The sequence below is a fragment of the Delphinus delphis genome, chromosome 2, assembly GCF_949987515.2.
Source record: "Delphinus delphis chromosome 2, mDelDel1.2, whole genome shotgun sequence".
NCBI classification, from domain to species: Eukaryota; Metazoa; Chordata; class Mammalia; order Artiodactyla; family Delphinidae; genus Delphinus; species Delphinus delphis.
The window spans coordinates 28,936,739-28,955,123 of record NC_082684.1 but is presented as its reverse complement, the minus strand read 5'-3'; the positions used below and the strand labels follow the sequence as shown (position 1 = coordinate 28,955,123).

General features: G+C 40.5%; 1 protein-coding gene and 1 non-coding gene across 14 annotated transcripts in view; one reads left to right on the top strand and one right to left on the bottom strand.

The window, feature by feature from the left end:
* ENTPD5 (ectonucleoside triphosphate diphosphohydrolase 5 (inactive)) overlaps window positions 1–18,385 on the bottom strand; it is a 36,060-nt gene that overhangs the window by 13,727 nt on the left and 3,948 nt on the right. For 8 of the 13 annotated variants that reach the window (XR_009518317.1, XM_060004218.1, XM_060004225.1 and 5 more), the window contains 4 exons: window positions 14,036–14,101; window positions 4,918–4,990; window positions 3,056–3,335; window positions 1,970–2,049 (listed from right to left, as the gene is read on the bottom strand). Coding sequence is in view for 12 of the 13 variants with exons in the window: in XM_060004218.1 (XP_059860201.1) it covers window positions 1,970–2,049; window positions 3,056–3,272 (297 nt within the window). In the remaining variant the exon portion in view is untranslated. Of the gene's footprint in view, window positions 1–1,969; window positions 2,050–3,055; window positions 3,336–4,917; window positions 4,991–6,221; window positions 6,764–14,035; window positions 14,102–15,470; window positions 18,368–18,385 lie in introns of those variants that run through there. The other 5 variants (XM_060004224.1, XM_060004228.1, XM_060004226.1 and 2 more) reach the window with 5 other exon arrangements.
* On the top strand, window positions 16,740–16,812 carry TRNAG-CCC (transfer RNA glycine (anticodon CCC)). The gene has a single exon. It is a non-coding gene; the product is annotated as a tRNA-Gly (tRNA).

Genomic DNA, 18,385 nt, shown 5'->3' with positions numbered 1-18,385 from the left:
AGTTATAATAAAAATGATTCTTGGGCTTCCCTGGTGGCGCAGTGGTTGAGAGTCCGCCTGCCAATGCAGGGGACACGGGTTCGTGCCCCGGTCCAGGAAGATCCCACATGCCGTGGAGCGGCTGGGCCCGTGAGCCATGGCCGCTGAGCCTGCATGTCCGGAGCCTGTGCTCCGCAACAGGAGAGGCCACAACAGTGAGAGGCCAGCGTACCGCAAAAAAAAAAAAAAAAAAAAAAAAAAAAAAGATTCTTTTACAGTGTGGTCATTTTAATTGTTATTTTATCTCAAATAAAAATTAGCTTCACAGGGGAGTTCCCTGGTGGTCTAGTGGTTAGGGTTCGGTGCTCTTACTGCTGTGGCCCAGTTTCAATCCCCTGTTGGGGAACTGAGATCTCATAAGCAGTGTGGCACAGCCAAAAAAAAAAAGCAAAGCAAAGAAATATGGTATCTAATATTAAAGAATTTCATATTCATTCACTAATAACATATTTTAAAAAATTAGCTTCAGGCCAGAAAGTTGGTATGGTGAAGGAAACAAGGCTTGGAGTTAGAAGACCTGCTCGCTAGCCCTGGGGCCTAACATAGGTCACTTGGCGCTCCTGGGGCTTGGTCTCCTCAGCTGTGAGATGGAGATACCATCATGCAAAACTGTTGTATGCGTTAGATGTGGCAGACTGCGTGGAGCTGCCACAAAAATGCCAGCTGCAGCTGTTATTATGCTACCCCTTTTATGACTTCTACAAGGACAGAACACATCAGGTTCAGTTTTGCATTACCAGCACCTACCTGCATGGCACACAGCAGATGTTCAAATTATGATATGTTAAAAACCATTATTTTAAAGCCATTGTTTCTCTGAGTAAACATCTGTTCTGACAACACACTGCCTCTTAATCATTATAATTATTAGCAACCACAACACAATTTTACTCTCCAAATGTCAAATCAGTTTCTAATAATGTGGTTGCTTTCAACAGCTCCTAATTTTCTAGCACATTTGCCATTTCATAACAGCAAGCTAAGAAAATAAACATCCTCTCGGTTGTTCAAGTTCAAGCCATTTTTAACATCAGGTGTTCCTTTAGTTAATGATTACACTTGTGACACTGAACAACACCTTTATATATGCTACCAAAGTTCAACATTCTGCCTTATTCTAGTTTATATCATCGTGGCCTCTGACAGGGGGTGCTGTATGTTGTGAGAGCTCAAATGTGAAATACAGTTATGACAGAACTCTACATTCATCTTCTATTACTGAAAATTTTTGTTGTCGTGGGTTTTGCCCAATTTCTAGAATATAAGCATGGTTCTGTGCTGTATAAGGGCACTCTGAAGTGGAGTTCACTGGATCTATAGTCCCTTAATTGCCGTGTGTATACCTCCTACCTTATAGAACTTCACAAGCATTTTCTGCATCTACATTAATTGATGCAGTTGATGGCTTCAAATCAAAATCTTAAACAGTAAATACAAAGAGCGCGGCTTCTTTTTCTTTTTTTTTTTAACATCTTTATTGGAGTATAATTGCTTTACAGTGGTGTGTTAGCTTCTGCTTCATAACAAAGTGAATCAGCTATACGTATACATATATCCCCATATCTCCTCCCTCTTGTGTCTCCCTCCCACCCTCCCTATCCCCTGCCTCTAGGTGGTCACAAAGCACCAAGCTGATCTCCCTGTGCTATGTGGCTGCTTCCCACTAGCCTTCTATTTGACATTTGGTAGTTCTTGAAAGACAGTGTTATCCCTGCATGGCCACAATCTATTTTCACACCTCCTTCTACCTAAGCCCTGGTGAGCCTGGGGTGTACAATTACTGTTATCCAGGAGATTAGCTAGGACAGAAAACTGATCTCACACATGACCTCAATATCAGTAGTGGACAGCATGAGATATTTAACAGCAGTGGTGTGGTCAAGTTATCAAGGCATTTGAGAATCGAAACATCTAATTGTAAAAAACTCACCTGCTTAGGTTGATCTACAAAAGCAGAAAGTCCTGGATTCACAGAATCAAAAATTTCCCCTTCCAGAATCGGAAGCTGTCCTATGTTGTCCATGGAGCAAAACAGAAGAGAGATGGCTGATTATCAAAAGTTAGGCTGTCTCTGGACTTCCCTGGTGGCGCAGTGGTTAAGAACCCACCTGCCAATGCAGGGGACACGGATTTGAGCCCTGGTCCAGGAAGATCCCACATGCCATGGAGCAACTAAGCCCGTGCGCCACATCTACTGAGCCTGCGCTCTACAGCCCGTGAGCCACAACTACTGAGCCCGTGCACCACAACTACTGAAGCCCGTGCACCTACAGCCTGTGCTCTGCAACAAAAGAAGCCACCGCGATGAGAAGCCCACGCACCGCAACGAAGAGTAGCCCCAGCTCGCTGCAACTAGAGAAAGCCCACGCACAGCAACAAAGACCCAAGGCAACCAAAAATAAATTTAAAAAAAAAAAAAAAGTTAGGCTGTTTCTGATTCTGGGCTCTGTATCATATTAACCTGCTACTTCCCCCGGATATTCCAAGTCATCCCACCTGTGAGGAATGGCTTGCAGGAGTATTGGGTAGGGGGATAGAGGATGAAAAGTAATCACTGAGGGTCCCTCTGCCACTTCTCTGGTGGACACCTAGCTTCTACTCCTTTCCCTAGACTCTGTGTGTAACTTGAGGATAGAACACTGAATATTTAGAAAATGTTAATCTTCAGGGTCCCCCCATCCCCTTTTCCAAGGATGGTAGTGATCTTTCTCTCAAGACCACTCTCAATATTCTGGACTCTGGAGTAATAGTCACCTTTAGAGAAAAGGAAAGACACATTACAGCTATACTTCTTGGACACATGGGTTTCAGACTACAGGCAGTCCAGATCTCTCTTAATTTCACACGAATTAAACCATATGTGTTCAGTTATAGTCCAAAGTGTTCTCTGAAGAAAGACATTCAGTCGCTGTAAGATTCTGTAACTGACATCATACACTCTCAGCACATTTATTTCTGGGAGGAGTTGCTAAAGTATGGATTTGTCGACTCTGGTGAGGGTACCAGTTGCACGTACCTGGTAATTTCTGCACAAAGGTGTAAACATGAATTCGAGTTCCAGTGCTCCCTGCATCAAACATAATTCCATACAAGGTGCTGGCACTGACATTGATGGGGCACATGGAAGACAGGAAGACACCCTCAAACCAAGTCTGTTGGTCTCTGTGGAAGACAGTGCTGCAAACACAGGACACTACCAGCATGAAAAAGGCTGCCCCCTGGGAAATGGCCATTCTCTTCCAAGATGTAGTGAGTCTTTTGTTACAGATGCAGTGCTGCTAACACACCTGCAGTGGCTTATAGGACAAAGACACGCAAGGTTAGACCAACTGGCCTCTTTGTTTACACTTGTAAAAGAAGAAACATCCGTTATAGAAATCCCACCCCTTTCCCTAAGCTGCTCCTTCTCTATTCCTAATAACCAGCACAACAAGCTAGATCAGGGTGACATAGGCTCTTAGCACCTTTTCTGAAGGGTATCTGGTTGCAAAGGGACATTGGGATTTGACATATATTTTCCCATGCTCTGCTTTTAATTGTAGGGTGGATCTCACATACTCAAAGGCTCTCTCTGCCACCCTGCTCCTAATGTTGAATCTAATTTTTTTCTTTCCATTTTGACAATTTTGTCTTTAGACCATATACTAACACTTCCTCTCTCTTTCCCTCTCTTTCTTCTTCTTCTTCTTTTTTTTTTTTTGCCGTACTGCGTGGCTTGCGGGATCTTAGTTCCCTGACCAGGGATCAAACTGGTGCCCCCTGCAGTGGAAGTGTGGAGTCCTAACCACTGGACCGCCAGGGAAGTCCCTCTTTCTTCTTTTTGACTGATAAACAGAAGCTTCAATTTCTGAATTAAAAAGTTATAAAAAAGTTACAAAGTCCCTGGTATTGGGGTGTTCACAGCCTTTAAAAATCAGGCCACCTGTGACAACAATATGGCCAGTGGCTTGCACATTCAACCACATTTTAAGGAAATAAATCAACTTAATTCAAAAACACTTAACTAGACCATTATGGTTTTAAAAACATCCTTCACAGGTTAGGCCATGCTATCTCCATAAGAACTTAGAGCAGGTGGGCAAATTAAGACAGAAAGGCTCAATGACTTGATGAAAGTCATAAAGCAGGTCAGTGGTGAGTTATGGCAAGTTACTGCCTGTATTTCTTAACATGTCCTTAGCAAGACAAAAAACTTATAAGTGTTCAGCACTGTTTGTTCTGGATTTGTATATCATGGTAGGCTGGGTACAAATGATGCAGAAAACCTAGAATGAGATACATGGAAAAATGTCTCCTGCATAGGCTGTATTTTCTCCTGGTATTAATGAAGAATGCCGTATCTATTCTCTAAGATTTAAGGCTTCCTTAATTGCCCTTTATGTACTTTGCTCAAAACTGTTTTGGGTCTTCTGATCCAGCTTTCACCTCTGAACTTCTCCTTGTGTGAGTCATAGCTACTAGTTAAACAAGATCTAACTCCAAAGTCCCCATTCCCAGTCCGCAAATCTCTAACAGAATACTTGGTATATTTGGAGTACAGATTGAGGATCCTTAATAATTCTCAGGTTTGTTGATCTCCCAGGGTTCATTTTATCAAAATGCCTCCCTTCCCAGGTGACATATCATATAAAATAAAGCTAATTAAAGTTAATTGCATTTGGAATGTAAAACTATTTAAAATAACTAGAGTTGTTCTGAAGTACCTCAAAGGCAGAGTTAGAATTATCAGTTTGAGCACTCTTCAAGGCTGAACTTCTGTCGTTAAGAATGAGAGCTACTGGCTAAGGAAAGGAAAACTTAGAATCTCAAACAAAGGAAGCTGATCTCAGGAAATCAACCACTGCAACGGGGCAGCTGCTTGGCCAGATTCGTACTCACATCTTAAATCACTCCCTTTGGTGGATTCTTCTTTTACAGCAACTAGGCTGGTCATGTGGATCAATCTAAAGAACTGAAAAAAACAACCTTTCAGATTCTGAGTATTAACAGATCACTGCCTTGTCCAAAGCTCAAACCACATTTGGACATTCCACATTCCACATTCTCATTCTCAGGAAGTGTATTTAGGGCCTCTCCAGTCACCAGCCTGCTTCCATCACTATGACTGATTCCACAGCAACTTCTTCAGGGCTCACTCATATTTTCTCTATTATTGTGGTTTCTGAAAAGAAACTGCTCCAGCTACTGTTTCCATTAAGCAAACATTTGTTTTCTTCCAAAAGAAATTTCAAGGAGAAAAAAAAATGCATAATAGGTATCTGTTTTCATGAAGTGAAAACTGCAGTCCTACCAGGTGTTCAGTGTAAACTAAACAGTAGATTTTAGAAAAAGCAAAGGATGAACACATAAAACGCACCTTCTGCTCTCAACCCTTACCTTCTAACACCACTTCCAATCTCATTTTTAAGATTAGCTACTTTAAGGATGGTATTAGAAAGGCTTACAACTTAGAGCACATATAATGGTGCACTATTTTACATGACACAGCCTACAAGGCTTGCTCAAATGTCCCCTTCTCAGAGAGTCCTTCCTTGTCTACTATATTTAACATCGCAACCCACCTGGTCACATGTACGTCTTCTACCTTCCTTCCCTGTTTATTTTTCTCCACAGCACTTCTCACCCTCTAATACACTACATAATTTAATACTGGCACATAATACGTGTTGAATATATATCCTGAAGGGATGAACAGTGATCCAGTGACTTATCCATTTAATAAGAATATAATAGCTGACTTCTTTCCAAAAGGAGATTAACTACCCATCCATGGGAAGATCATGATTCCAAACTTCAAAGGATGGATTGTTTCTCCCAATGTGTTAATTATTTACAAAGTTTTATACGCTACTCAAAATAATGTACATAGACTGGAGAGTATATATCAGTATATTTAAATCGACTCCTTTCAGAACTGGTCTTCTCAATCTCTCTGGCTATCTCCTTATTCACCCCCAACAAAGCCCTCTCTTCAATTCTTTTGAGACTTTGGTGCCAGCTAGGGTTTGTCACTATGCCCATCTCCTTCTAAGGTCTTTTCAGTGCATCTTTGTCTCTGTAGTAAACACCAGTCCTTCCTCCTCAGCCTCCCCAGAGCATCACACTCTGGATTCCCTTCTTCCATGTCACCCAGAGCTTGAGTCCACAATCCCACAGGACGCGGGCCCCACCTGTGTGCTCACCTGCTCGTGCCTGCTCGATCTCTGTGAATCCTTGCTTTCACTGTTGGTTGCCTTTTGCTCTTTGCTCCTATTTCAGCCTTTCTGAATCAAGCTAGCTTCGTGAATCACATTCACCTTTGTGCTAGTTTGCAACTAACACATGGCATTCTGCTAACTCACTCCCTTCTGTATCCTTCATTCCTCCCTTATCTACCTTTTTTCTGAGTATATATACATGATTGTCTGGTTCATCTACTTTTATAATAGTTAAGTGCCAACTGGCAGAATTACTGCCTATAGGGCTGAAGTTGCTGAGGAACTGAATTCTGTGTGGTTTCTACACAGGAGATTATAATTAATGTTTTTACAACATTATTTAATAATGCTATGTTTACAATTAAAAATATGTAACCATGTAAGAATATTATTGATTCATGTTTTTACAACATTAGCCCAATAGTAGAGAAGTGAACAGTCCTCCTCAATAGCTTCCATCCTTGAGATGAACTTAGAAGGCTGGCATTGAACTGTCTAATAAATAAGCATCACTGAGTTTCTAATATATACCAGACACTGTGCTAGCTTCTAGATACAAAAGAGAATTCAAATATAGGCCCAGCTCTTGAGATCTCAGCTTACTAGAAGGAACAGACAAACCAACAGCTATAATGTACTGTGGCAAGTTCTCTGACAGAACTATGCACAGGGTGTGACAGCAATGGACATAAGGGACAAGTAACTCATCTTAGAAGGAGAAGGATGGAGGTGGAAGGGAGTGGGAGGCTTTTTAAGGGACAAGAGGCATAACCTGAGTCCTGAATCAGAGACAGGAATTACCCGGGGGAAGTGACACAGGAGAACCTTGAGAACTTCATATATTAAGAGTTCAGTATGGCTGGAATGTAGAGGTGTACCAGAATAAAGAGGACAGGTGTGAGAAACCACTGTTCTGGAGGCATCAAATCAGATTTCCAAATGAGTGGGCTTGTTTCCCTTATACAGTTCCATGTCAGGTGACACCTGACAGTTATTTATGGCTTTCTATTCCCTCCTTAAGCAAATATCTATATTGACTGACCTGAATAAAATGACAGTATTTCCCAACAGTGTAAAATAATGGAATGAGAGAGGTGACTAGAAAGGTCTACCAAACGTCTGAAAACACTGAAATGTAGAAGCTCCCACAGCCAATTCTTCTGAGTTCCACAGCATAGCTGGCTTCAACAAAGTTACAAATTAAACATAAAGCAAGTTTAAAGTGTAACTAGAATGAAATTTTTAAACAATAAGCTGAACCATGGGAATGGATTAGCCAAAACACCCAGAGCATAAGTTAGCCAAGCAAAGTAAAACCAAGGTGGGTCTAAGAAGGTAAGTCTGAGACAGATTTCAGCACGGTAAACAATGCCTCATTTGAGGATGTAACTTAGGACTTCATACCCGATACCAAGGGCCAGAGCCCTGGAACACTTTGCTATTTGAAGGATGTATAGGTGAAGGTACATAATATCTTTTGTATTTCTAAAGCCAAGTACTGAGCGGGGAACATGTCAGACATTAGGAAATACGTCCTAAATGGACTTGGTACAGTTGGGCTAATGGTATCTGCAGACAGGAGCGCTGGGACAGGCAGCACCCTCTTTCCCAGTGTCTTACTATGGCTATGTATCACATCCACAATTCCCGTTTCCCCTCCAAAGCAGCCTATAGGAGTGCTGCTCAAGGAAGTATATTTATTCACATATTCATTCGTTCATTTAGCCATTCCAGAAATTATCAGTTGCCTAGTGCTACTTATAAGTATAGCAGGCAAAGATGAATCATCTTAGACCTGCCCTTTAAGAGACTACTGTAGGGCTTCCCTGGTGGTGCAGTGGTTAAGAATCCACCGGCCAATGCAGGGGACCTGCTGCGGAGCAACTAAGCCCATGTGCCACAACTACTGAGCCTGCGCTCTAGAGCCCGTGAGCCACAATGACTGAAGCCCGTGCGCCTAGAGCCCGTGCTCCGCAACAAGAGAAGCCACCGCAATGAGAAGCCTGCATACTGCAGCGAAGAGTAGCCCCCGCTCGTCGCAACTAAAGAAAGCCTGCGTGCAGCAACGAAGACCCAATGCAGCCAAAAATAAATTAATTAATTTTTTTTAAAAAGAGAGACTACAGTAAACAGGAAAAAAATACATGTCCATTTAATTACCTTTGTAAAGTTAAAATGTGACAAGTACCACAGTTCCATGCTCTGAGATTTCAAAGCAGGGAGAGATTACTTCCAGCTGGGATGATCAGAGAAGGCCTTGTGAAAGCGGTGGCATTTGAGGAGGATACTGAAGAGGGGAACTAGGGACAGGAGAGGAGCGCTTTTCAGGAAAAAGAAATAGTATGAATCAAGACACGGATACAGAAAGGGGATGGGGGAACCCCAAGGGATAGTAAACAGAGCAGTTTGACTAATTGTAGTAGAAAATAAAATTGTAAAGGCAAACTGAGGTCAGATAGTACAACACACCAAATACTCAGCTAAAGAATTTAGACTTTACTTTGCAGGCGATGGGAAGCCATTGAAAATTTTGAGCAAGGGAGTGTCACAAATATGAACCTGGCAGTTACATGTAAGAAGGATTAGGGTGGGGAGCCTTGGTAGGTTCCACTCACTTGTCTAATTCTACAAGTGTTTACTGGTGCCTACGAAGTACTAGGTGCCAGAGAATTAAAGGTGAATAAACAGACTTTTTAATTCAAGATGCTCAGAGTGTGGCAGAGGTGACAGATACACATACAAATAACCACATCTTTTAAAGTTAATAACAAAAATGCGAAAGGAGCCCAAAGCACAGATGACTAACTCTACCTAGAGGATAAGGAAAGGCATTGAAATGACATTTAAACTGATTATGAAAAATGAGCAGAAGTACCTACATAAATAATAGAGACATGCGGACAAAGAGCAGAGGGACTATGAAAAGATGAAAACAGATAGCAGGGAAACTATGGATAGTCTGACTTCATTTTTAAATTTCCTCAAGAATTTTCTGTCATATGGATTTGAGAAACAAAATGAAAACAAAAAAATAGAAGATCAGAGGGGAAGAGGTATAAGAAGGTTAGCATTTAATGCAGAGGAAAGACTGTGGCCAAAGGAAAACAATCTGAGGTGATAATAATAATAGCAGCTATTATTTATTGAGATCTTAGTATCTGCCAAGCACTATGTGAAGTATTTCACATGGATTATCTCATTTAATCTCACAATACCACCCTGTGAGGTAGTTCTATTATTAACAACCCCATTCTAGAAATAAGACAACTGAGGCTTAAGTAATTGAAGACCACACAGTAGATAAGTGAAAAGAGCCAGAAATCAAACCCAGATGGACTAATTCCAGAGCCCACAGTTTTAACTGCTAGGTCACAGGAAAGGTCAGCCAGTGTGGGACTAGGGAAAGGTAGCTATGGGGGTGGGGAAGACAGTGCAGAGCAGAGAAAGATGGTCAAAGACTGGCATCAGATGTGAAAGTCTTAACAGTAGCTTGATCTCTTTCCTGTGCATGACCAGGAGCTTTTGATCTGTTTCCTGCGGGTCTACCTTTATTACATTTCCAGAATCTGACCATTTCTGACCACTTCCACCACCACTGCCTTGGCCGGAGCCGCATCATCTGTCATATGATTTACTCTAATATTGTCCTAACAGATCTCTTTTACCCTGACTCCCCTAGAGTCTATCTTTAACAAGCAACTAAAGTCATCCTTTAAAATGTAAGTTAGAGCATGTCTCTCTTCTGCAAAGTCCAACAATGACTTCCCATTTCCCTCAGAGTAGCAAGGTCCAAACAATAGCCTTCACGGATCCACCTGCTCTGCCTCCTACCCCATTACCTCTCTGACCTCATCTACTAACAGTTTTCACCTCACTCACCCCACCCACACTCTGTGCTTAAACGTCACATATGCTCCTGCCTTATGGCCTTTGCTCTAGCTGTCCCCACTGTCTGGAACAATCTTTTCCCATATATCCACTTGATGAATTCCTGCAACTCCTTCAAATCATTGTTCAGATGCCGCTTCCGTATAGGGGCCTATCTTTACTACTCTAAGCACTCTCCCTCACTCTCCCCTACCTCCATCTGCTTTCTCAATCCCCCTTACACTGGTCTACTTTTTTCCCTCCACACCACTTATCAATTCTAACATACTAGAGAGATTATTTACTATGCTTACTATCTGCGTTTCTCTGATAGAATATAAGCTCCTTGAGAGCAGAAATCTTTTTTTGTTTTGATGTAGCCCAAGCACCTAGAAGAGTGTCCATCCAGTAAGGTGCTCAATGAGAAGTGACAATAGGAATAAAGTGCAAAGTGACATAAAAAGGGAGAATACTTTCATAAATAGTTAAATTTTTAAGAGAGAATGATTAATGAATACCTATTCAATTTGCTTTAGGAGAAGCTATAATTTTCTTTTTCTGAACCTATTAGTTCTAGCTAAATTCAATCTCTCTAACCAAACACATTCAACTGTTAAAACTGTGATAAAGTGATTTTCCAAAAAAAATCTAAAACATAGTAAACACTGTTTACATTGTCCAAATTCTCTTCTACATATCAAACCAATAAATATTTTAGGATACTGTACCTTAGTTATCTATTGCTGCACAACAAATAACCCCCAAACTTAGCAATGCAGAAGCAGCAATGCTTTGTATGACCCTTCACGTCATACACTATCATTTTCCCCATATTCCATTGGTCATACAGACCAATGCTGATGAAATGTGCAAGAGGACTACACAAGGGTACAAATATTAGGAGGTGAGGATCAATGGGGCCATCTTGGAGGCTGGCTACTGCCAGTTATACCCAGTATTTGTATAGTATTTTGTATTCAGCTTTTTCTTTCCAGTTTATATATATTCCTATTAACACAACTTACATACTTCTTGCTTTAGAAACTATATGTTATTCCAATGATATTAACTCTTTTTCATAAATTTATTTATGTTTTATTTTTGGCTGTGTTGGTTCTTCGTTGCTGTGTGTGGGCTTTCTCTAGTTGCGGCAAGCAGGGGCTACTCTTCGTTGTGGTGCACAGGCTTCTCATTACGGTGGCTTCTCTTTGTTGCAGAGCACAGGCTCTAGGCGTGCAGGCCTCAGTAGTTGTGGCTCACGGGTTCTAGAGCGCAGGCTCACTAGTTGTGGCACACGGGCTTAGCTGCTCCGCGGCCTGTGGGATCTTCCCAGACCAGGGCTCGAACCCGTGTTCCCTGCATTGGCAGGCGGATTCTTAACCACTGTGCCACCAGGGAAGTCCCTCCAATGATATTAACTCTTAAAAATTAAAAATGTCATAGACTTTTAACTCCTCTGAAAATATCATATCCCACCACTTGAAGCCATTCATTTTTTCTGTTACAGTCCCAATATTTTACTTAAGGAAAAGAATTAAAGTCAGAAAAACTACAATTCAAACAATGTCCTGCTTGTTTCTAAGAGTGAAAATGAGTTTAAATACTTCAAATAAAAGTCAGATAATTTTAGAAAAGAGTAGGAAGAAAAGAAGTGAGTCATTACAGATATCAGTTAATAACTGAATAATAAAAATTAAATACTAAATCAAGGAAGATACAGAATGAAAATATATTAACAGAATAGCAATTTTCCTCATGCTACATACAGAAGAAAAATTCGAATACGATGGTAGTATTAATAATTAATACTTAGGAATCTGCCTGCCAATGCAGGGGACACAGGTTCGAGCCCTGGTCCGGGAAGATCCCACATGCCGTGGAGCAACTATGCTTGTGCGCCACAACTACTGAGCCTGCGCTCTAGAGCCTGCGAGCCACAACTACTGAGCCCGCGTGCCACAACTACTGCAGCCCGCATGCCTAGAGCCTGTGCTCCACAACGAAGAGAAGCCACCACAATGAGAAGCCTGCACACCACAACAAAGAGTAGCCCCCGCTTGCTGCAACTAGAGAAAGCCCGCGCACAGCAATGAAGATCCAAATCAGCCAATAAATAAATAAATAAAAATAATTAATACTTAGGTACTGAAGAGATATGTGGTAGAAAGGGATAAGACTGACAACTGGCACAGATCTGAAAACCACTGAAAAATTTTATAACAAGCATTTTTCAAATATTAACTAGATAAAAAAAGGTTTATTAAAAAAAAACAACTTTTATTAGATTGTTGCCAAGGAGCTATAATAAGACCTGTGAGCATGGAAACTACAGGGGAGAGATAGAGCAGGAAAAAGAATTTCCCAATAATATGAGTTGTCTCATGTTGGTGGGGAGAGGAGAATTCTTGCCCCAAGGGCTCAGCCCAAATCTGATCACACTGTCCAAGTGGATTCACAAATCTCTTGAATGAGATTTCTTTCAAGGTTCCTTCAACACTAAGATCAAATACTCTCTCAATAAAGGAATTGGAATTGGTAGTTACCAACAAATATAAACAGATTACTTCTTTCAGTACTTTATTCCACTTTAATAAAATCATTAGACATATGTCAAGAAGGCCCACTCTGTACAATGAACCATCTGAGCCTTATACTGAAATGAGGTCAGGCAGTGCATGATTTCATTGTTCATTGTTTCAGGCCTGACTTAGCTGCAATAATCACCGCATAGGGAAGCTGTTGCTACTGCTGCCTCACTTTCCTCACAAGTCACAAGGGCTTTTCTTCCCTATTCATTAAAAGTAGAAAGTCCTTTAGGTAAGAAGATACTATTAATCAGGAGAGGATTAATATTGCCCCAATGAGCAAATATAATGAAAATCTAAGGTGATAAACTATCTCTGCCTCCAAACCCATATCCACCATGGGAGGCACTTATTTGCAGAAGAGGAATTGCAAGGATCAGTGCCATGTGTCACTGTTTATACTGGAGTTTGTGGGAAGAGAAGTGAAAACATATTTTCCTTTTCTTGTTATCAACTGAAAAACAGCTACTCCTTCAAACATGTTGAATCAGTATGAAAAACTTGAGAAAGGCAAATATTACAATGATACCTCATGTATAAAGCAAGGAATAGGGGTGCCATATAAGTACATTTCCTCAAATGTGTCTTTTTTTAAAAACATTTATTTATTTATTTATTTAGGCTGCATCAGGTCTTAGCTGCGGCACGCAGGATCTTCATTGCTGCACGTGGGATCTTTTAGTTGAGGCATGCGGACTCTTAGTTGCGGCGTGTATGTGGGATCTAGTTCCCCGACCAGGGATCGAACCTGGGTCCCCTGCATTGGGAGCGCCGAGTCTTACCCACTGGATCACCAGGGAAGTCCCTCAAAGATGTCTTTACAATATTTCTTCTCTAAATACCATAACATTTTTATTTTAATAGTGTTTGGTAAACATGTTTCTAAAGTGACATTTTATTTATGGTTCAGAGTTACGATTATGATCATCAGCTATATTTTTCTGTAAACTTGGGATGCCTTCAGGGACTATAGGTCTGTAGGACTGTCTGCCCTTCTGCCAACTAATAGTTGCAGATTGCTATGCTTTTTGAGCTAGTTTTCCTTGACATCATACTATCTATTATCGCTGATCAGTGTTGTCATGTGCCTGACTCCTTCAATAAGCTGCCATCATCTAATTTTAAAATATCTTTTGTGGGATATGAACCAGAGAGCCATAATCATGAGACTTTTATGTCAACTTACACAAATGAGGGCCTCTCCAACATATAAGGGGTGTGGAATCTGTGACAGCTTTTACTGGCTCATTGATCCCTTTCCATTTACTATCAGCTCTCAGCTAGGAATAAGAAAGCATAAATCTGACCTATCGAAAAGTAGGGTATTACTTTATATAGGTTACTTACCAATATCTTCTTTTCCTTCTAGGCTTTCCGCTTTGTTTCCTTCAACTAATGTATCACTTTTTCAACCTATAGAAGATGGACATGGATACTCATAAGACCAAAGTTCTCTTTTTTTCTCTCTTGTCACTATGCCTATTTTTGATTCAATTATCTCTTTTTGCATTTCTGTTTCCAATCTATTCAGGCTCTGGAAAGCAGATCACCAAGTTAATCTCCTGACTTGTAGTCTAGTACTCTTGGGCTCTTTCTCCTCTTTCACAATTTCTTTTCAAACTACAACTGCAGCCATTCTAATAAAATCACTTGTTTACAAAAGCAGCAATAACAAGGGGAGGCAAGGCACACTCCCTCTGAAAGCTAGAGTACATTACTGTGTAGATGTATGTGTGCACATGTACTGGGGGGCAGTGATTAAAGAGCTAATCCATAAACAAAGTACATAAGTTTATGCACTTTGTGAGGTCTTTTTTTGGCTGTGAAGAACTCAAATACCAGTTGTGTGTTCCACAATGTGCTCGAGAGTGGTACTATTACATAATGAGTATGTGGTTAAAAGGGCCTAAGCCAATCCCAGTCCTAGGTACATATCCACAAGATTAAAAACAGGGACTCAAATAGATATTTCTATACCAATGTTCACTGCAGCATTATTCACAACAGTCAGACGTGGAAAAAGCCCAAGTGTCCATCAACAGATGCATAGATAAACAATATAGTATACACAAATACAATGGAATATTCTTTAGCTACAAAAAAGTAGTTCTGATACATGCTACGACACTGATGAACCTTGAAAATGTTACGCTAAGACACACACAAAAAGTATGATTCCACTTACATGAAATATCTAGAATAAGCAAATTCACAGAGACAGAAAGTAGAGTTTACCAGGGGTTGGGATGAGGGGAGAATGGAAGTTATTGCTTAACAGGTCCACAGTTTTTGTTTGGGGTGATGAAAAAGTTTTGCAAATAGATAGTAGTGATAGTTGTACAACACTGAGTATATAATTAATACCACTGAATTGTATACTTAGAATGGTTAAAATGACAATTTTTATGTTATATATATTTTACCACAGTTAAAAAATTTTTTTCTTTAAAAGCAGAGGGAACCAAGCACTGCAAACATAAGATCATAAGAGGAAAAACTTTGGCTACTATCTCAACAGAGCAACAGTTATGACAATGTTCATCCCTGAACTACCTCATGAGCCAATTATGACTTAAATTCTGAAGGGTGGTACTGATACTCAGAAAACGTCTTTGAGCATCTGAGTTTATAAAGTATCTTCTATTCTCCCAGAAAGAGAAAGTTAAACTTACCAATGCAACATAAACCTGAAAATTATACATTTAAGAGAGGATGTGAACAATGTTATAAATTCTAACTATAGGGCCTCCAAAGCAAACATTTTCAAGAAAGGTCTTCTTACATTTTGTTTACAACTTCAATGCTTCTCCAGGTATTCCCTTGGTATTCTAGGATGGAATGAGTGGTATCTACCCCTAAGGATGCAATCTTGAAAACATTTCTATTAAATTTTCCTTTTAAAAACACTTATACTGTATACATGCTAATACACTGTACTCAAAACAAGAGACACCTCCAACTGGCATCTCCAAACATCTCCCTTCCTCCATGCCCCTGCCCCATACAGAGAGGGTTAAATGGATTCTCTAATTTCCTGTCTTTGTTAATGGCACCACAAACTTCCTAATTCACAACTCAAAATCTTCCTCATCTTTGAATTCTCCTCTCTCATGCCCAATCTCTTATCAAGGATTGATGATTTTTGCTTTGCAATATCTTTCCCATCTCCTTCTTCCCTCCTAGCTTCTTGCTGATATCTAAAGTCTGGCCTTTATTACTTCAGACTTGGACTGCTATAGCCTCTTAACTGGTCTTCCAGTCACCAATGTCTCTCTTCTCAAACCCATACACTACCGTCTTCCTAAATACTACTTTCATCATTTTCTCACTAGACTGTAACCCATATCATGGCAGGGATTCATTCATCTCTGAGAACATTGCATAGCCAGGCATATGCAATGGTTAGTTAATTCATCAATGTCTGTTGAATGAATTAATGAATATATAAGTCACATCACTTTCCTTCTGAAAACTTTCATCAATTTCCCACTGTCCATAACAGAAGTTACAAACTCAAATACTGGAACACATACTGGGGCCAGGCAGAAAATGTAAGTAAGTAAAGGTGTGTGTAATCAACAGGAAGTTGTGGGGACTGTGTAAACTGGAAAGCACATGTCCCATCTTGTCTCAGCTAAAGGGTAAGTTGCTTGCTGTTCCCACAAATTGCTGCCATGATGAAATACAAGCTCAGTATTGCCAGGTCTTCTGATTTTTGAAAATAAGCTAAAAGCACAGATTTCTATGTAGAATCTGGTTTTTAAAATAGTGACAACTAATTCCATTAAAAAAACAAAAAACAAAAACAAAACTCAAAAAACCACCATGCAGGCCAAACAAAACATATCTATGGGCCAAATCCAGCTCTCAAGTTTCAAGTTGGTGACTCTGCTCTGTAGGATTAAAAGACAAACTTCTTGCCTAACATTCTAAGTCCCAGCCTACCTTAACCAAAGTTTTCTGCCCACTACTTTCATACAAAAACCCTTTGCTCTAAGCACGCATCAGAGCCACCTGGAGGGCTTGTTAAAACATGGATTGCTGGGGGAATTCCCTGGTGGTCCAGTGGCTAAGACTCTGCACTCCCAATGCAGGGGGCCCAGGTTCAATCCCTGGTCAGGGAACTAGATCCCACATGCCGCCAAGTAAAGATTCTACACACCGCAATGAAGATCCCATGTGCTGCAACTAAGACCTGGCACAGCCAAATAAATAAATAAATATTTAAAAACAACCAAAAAACATAGATCGCTGGGCTTCACTGTTAGCATTTCCAATTCAATAGGTCTCAAGTTGGGACTGAGAATCTGCATTTCTAACAAGTTAGCAGATGATGCTGATACTACTGGTGCGTGGACCACACTTCGGGAACCGTTACTCTAGTTAAATTACTCCTTCTCTCAAGCACACGCTGATTTTGCTCATTTGTTCTACCTTCCCAGAAAGCCTTCCCTTTTACTTTCAGCCTACCTCCTCCTGTAAACTTTCTGATAGTCTTTCATGCCTACAAATTCCTGTAGCACGTAAGGTCCATATCATCTCTGCTTTATCCATCACTGCTTGGTGAATTTTATTGTTAACTGTTTGTGCATAGCTTCCAATGAGGAAGCTATGTGTATTGTATATTCTCAGAGGTCAATGTCCAGGTCAGCATGTTATACACCTGACTGTAAGCCACTTGAAGGCAGGGCCCTGTCTTGTCTCCCACTGTACCCCTCAAGCTATCAGAGCCTGGTATTCAGTTGGTACTGTACCTACTAAACATTTCTTAAATGAATGAACATTTGACAGATCCATGAAATGAAAAGTGCAGATAAGCAGGTTTGAAATTTGGGTATATGACTTTTTTTTTCTATATAATTTATTTATTATTTATTTGGCTGCATCAGGTCTTAGTTGCAGCACACAGGATCTTTGCTGCAGCGCAGGCTCTTCGTTGCAGCATGCGGGATTCTCTCTAGTCGCGGCACAGGGTCTCTAGAGCACGTGGGCTCAGTAGTTGTGGTGCATGGGCTTAGCTGCCTTGCAGCACGTGGGATCTTAGTTCCCTGACCAGGGATCGAACCCACATCCCCTGCATTGGAATGCAGATTCTTAACCACTGGACCACCAGGGAAGTTCCGGTATATAACTTTTCTTAAAGAACTGACTTTAAGGGGGGGGAAAGCGATGGGGGGTGGTGGGATGAATTGGGAGATTGGGATTGACATGTATACACTGATATGTATAAAATGGATGACTAATAAGAACCTGCTGTAGAAAAAAAATAAATTAAATAAAATTCAAAAAAAAAAACCACCTGACTTTAAGTCCTGTGTAATGGTTTTGTCAGAAAGGACAACTAATAAAAATTGAATATTTTGCAAATAAATTGCCAATAGACAATAATCTGTGGTAACAGATTCTGTATATAAGTAAAACAGTGAATGTTAAACTGATTTGAAAATTTATAAGATTATATCCTTTATCTCCAGGATTCCTTATCCTCTGTAGGGATGTGAACTAGTCATTATATTGTTAGGGGAAACCACTGACTGAAACCGCCCACCCTGGCCAGGCACCACAGTAACCATTTGCATGAGTTATCTTGTGACAGGAGGTCCTGGTAAGGAATGTGGAACTAACAAGCCACCACAAACTGGAAGAATTCGGGAAAAGTCAAAAGAAGAGAGGAGACATGAGTCCATATGTCCTACC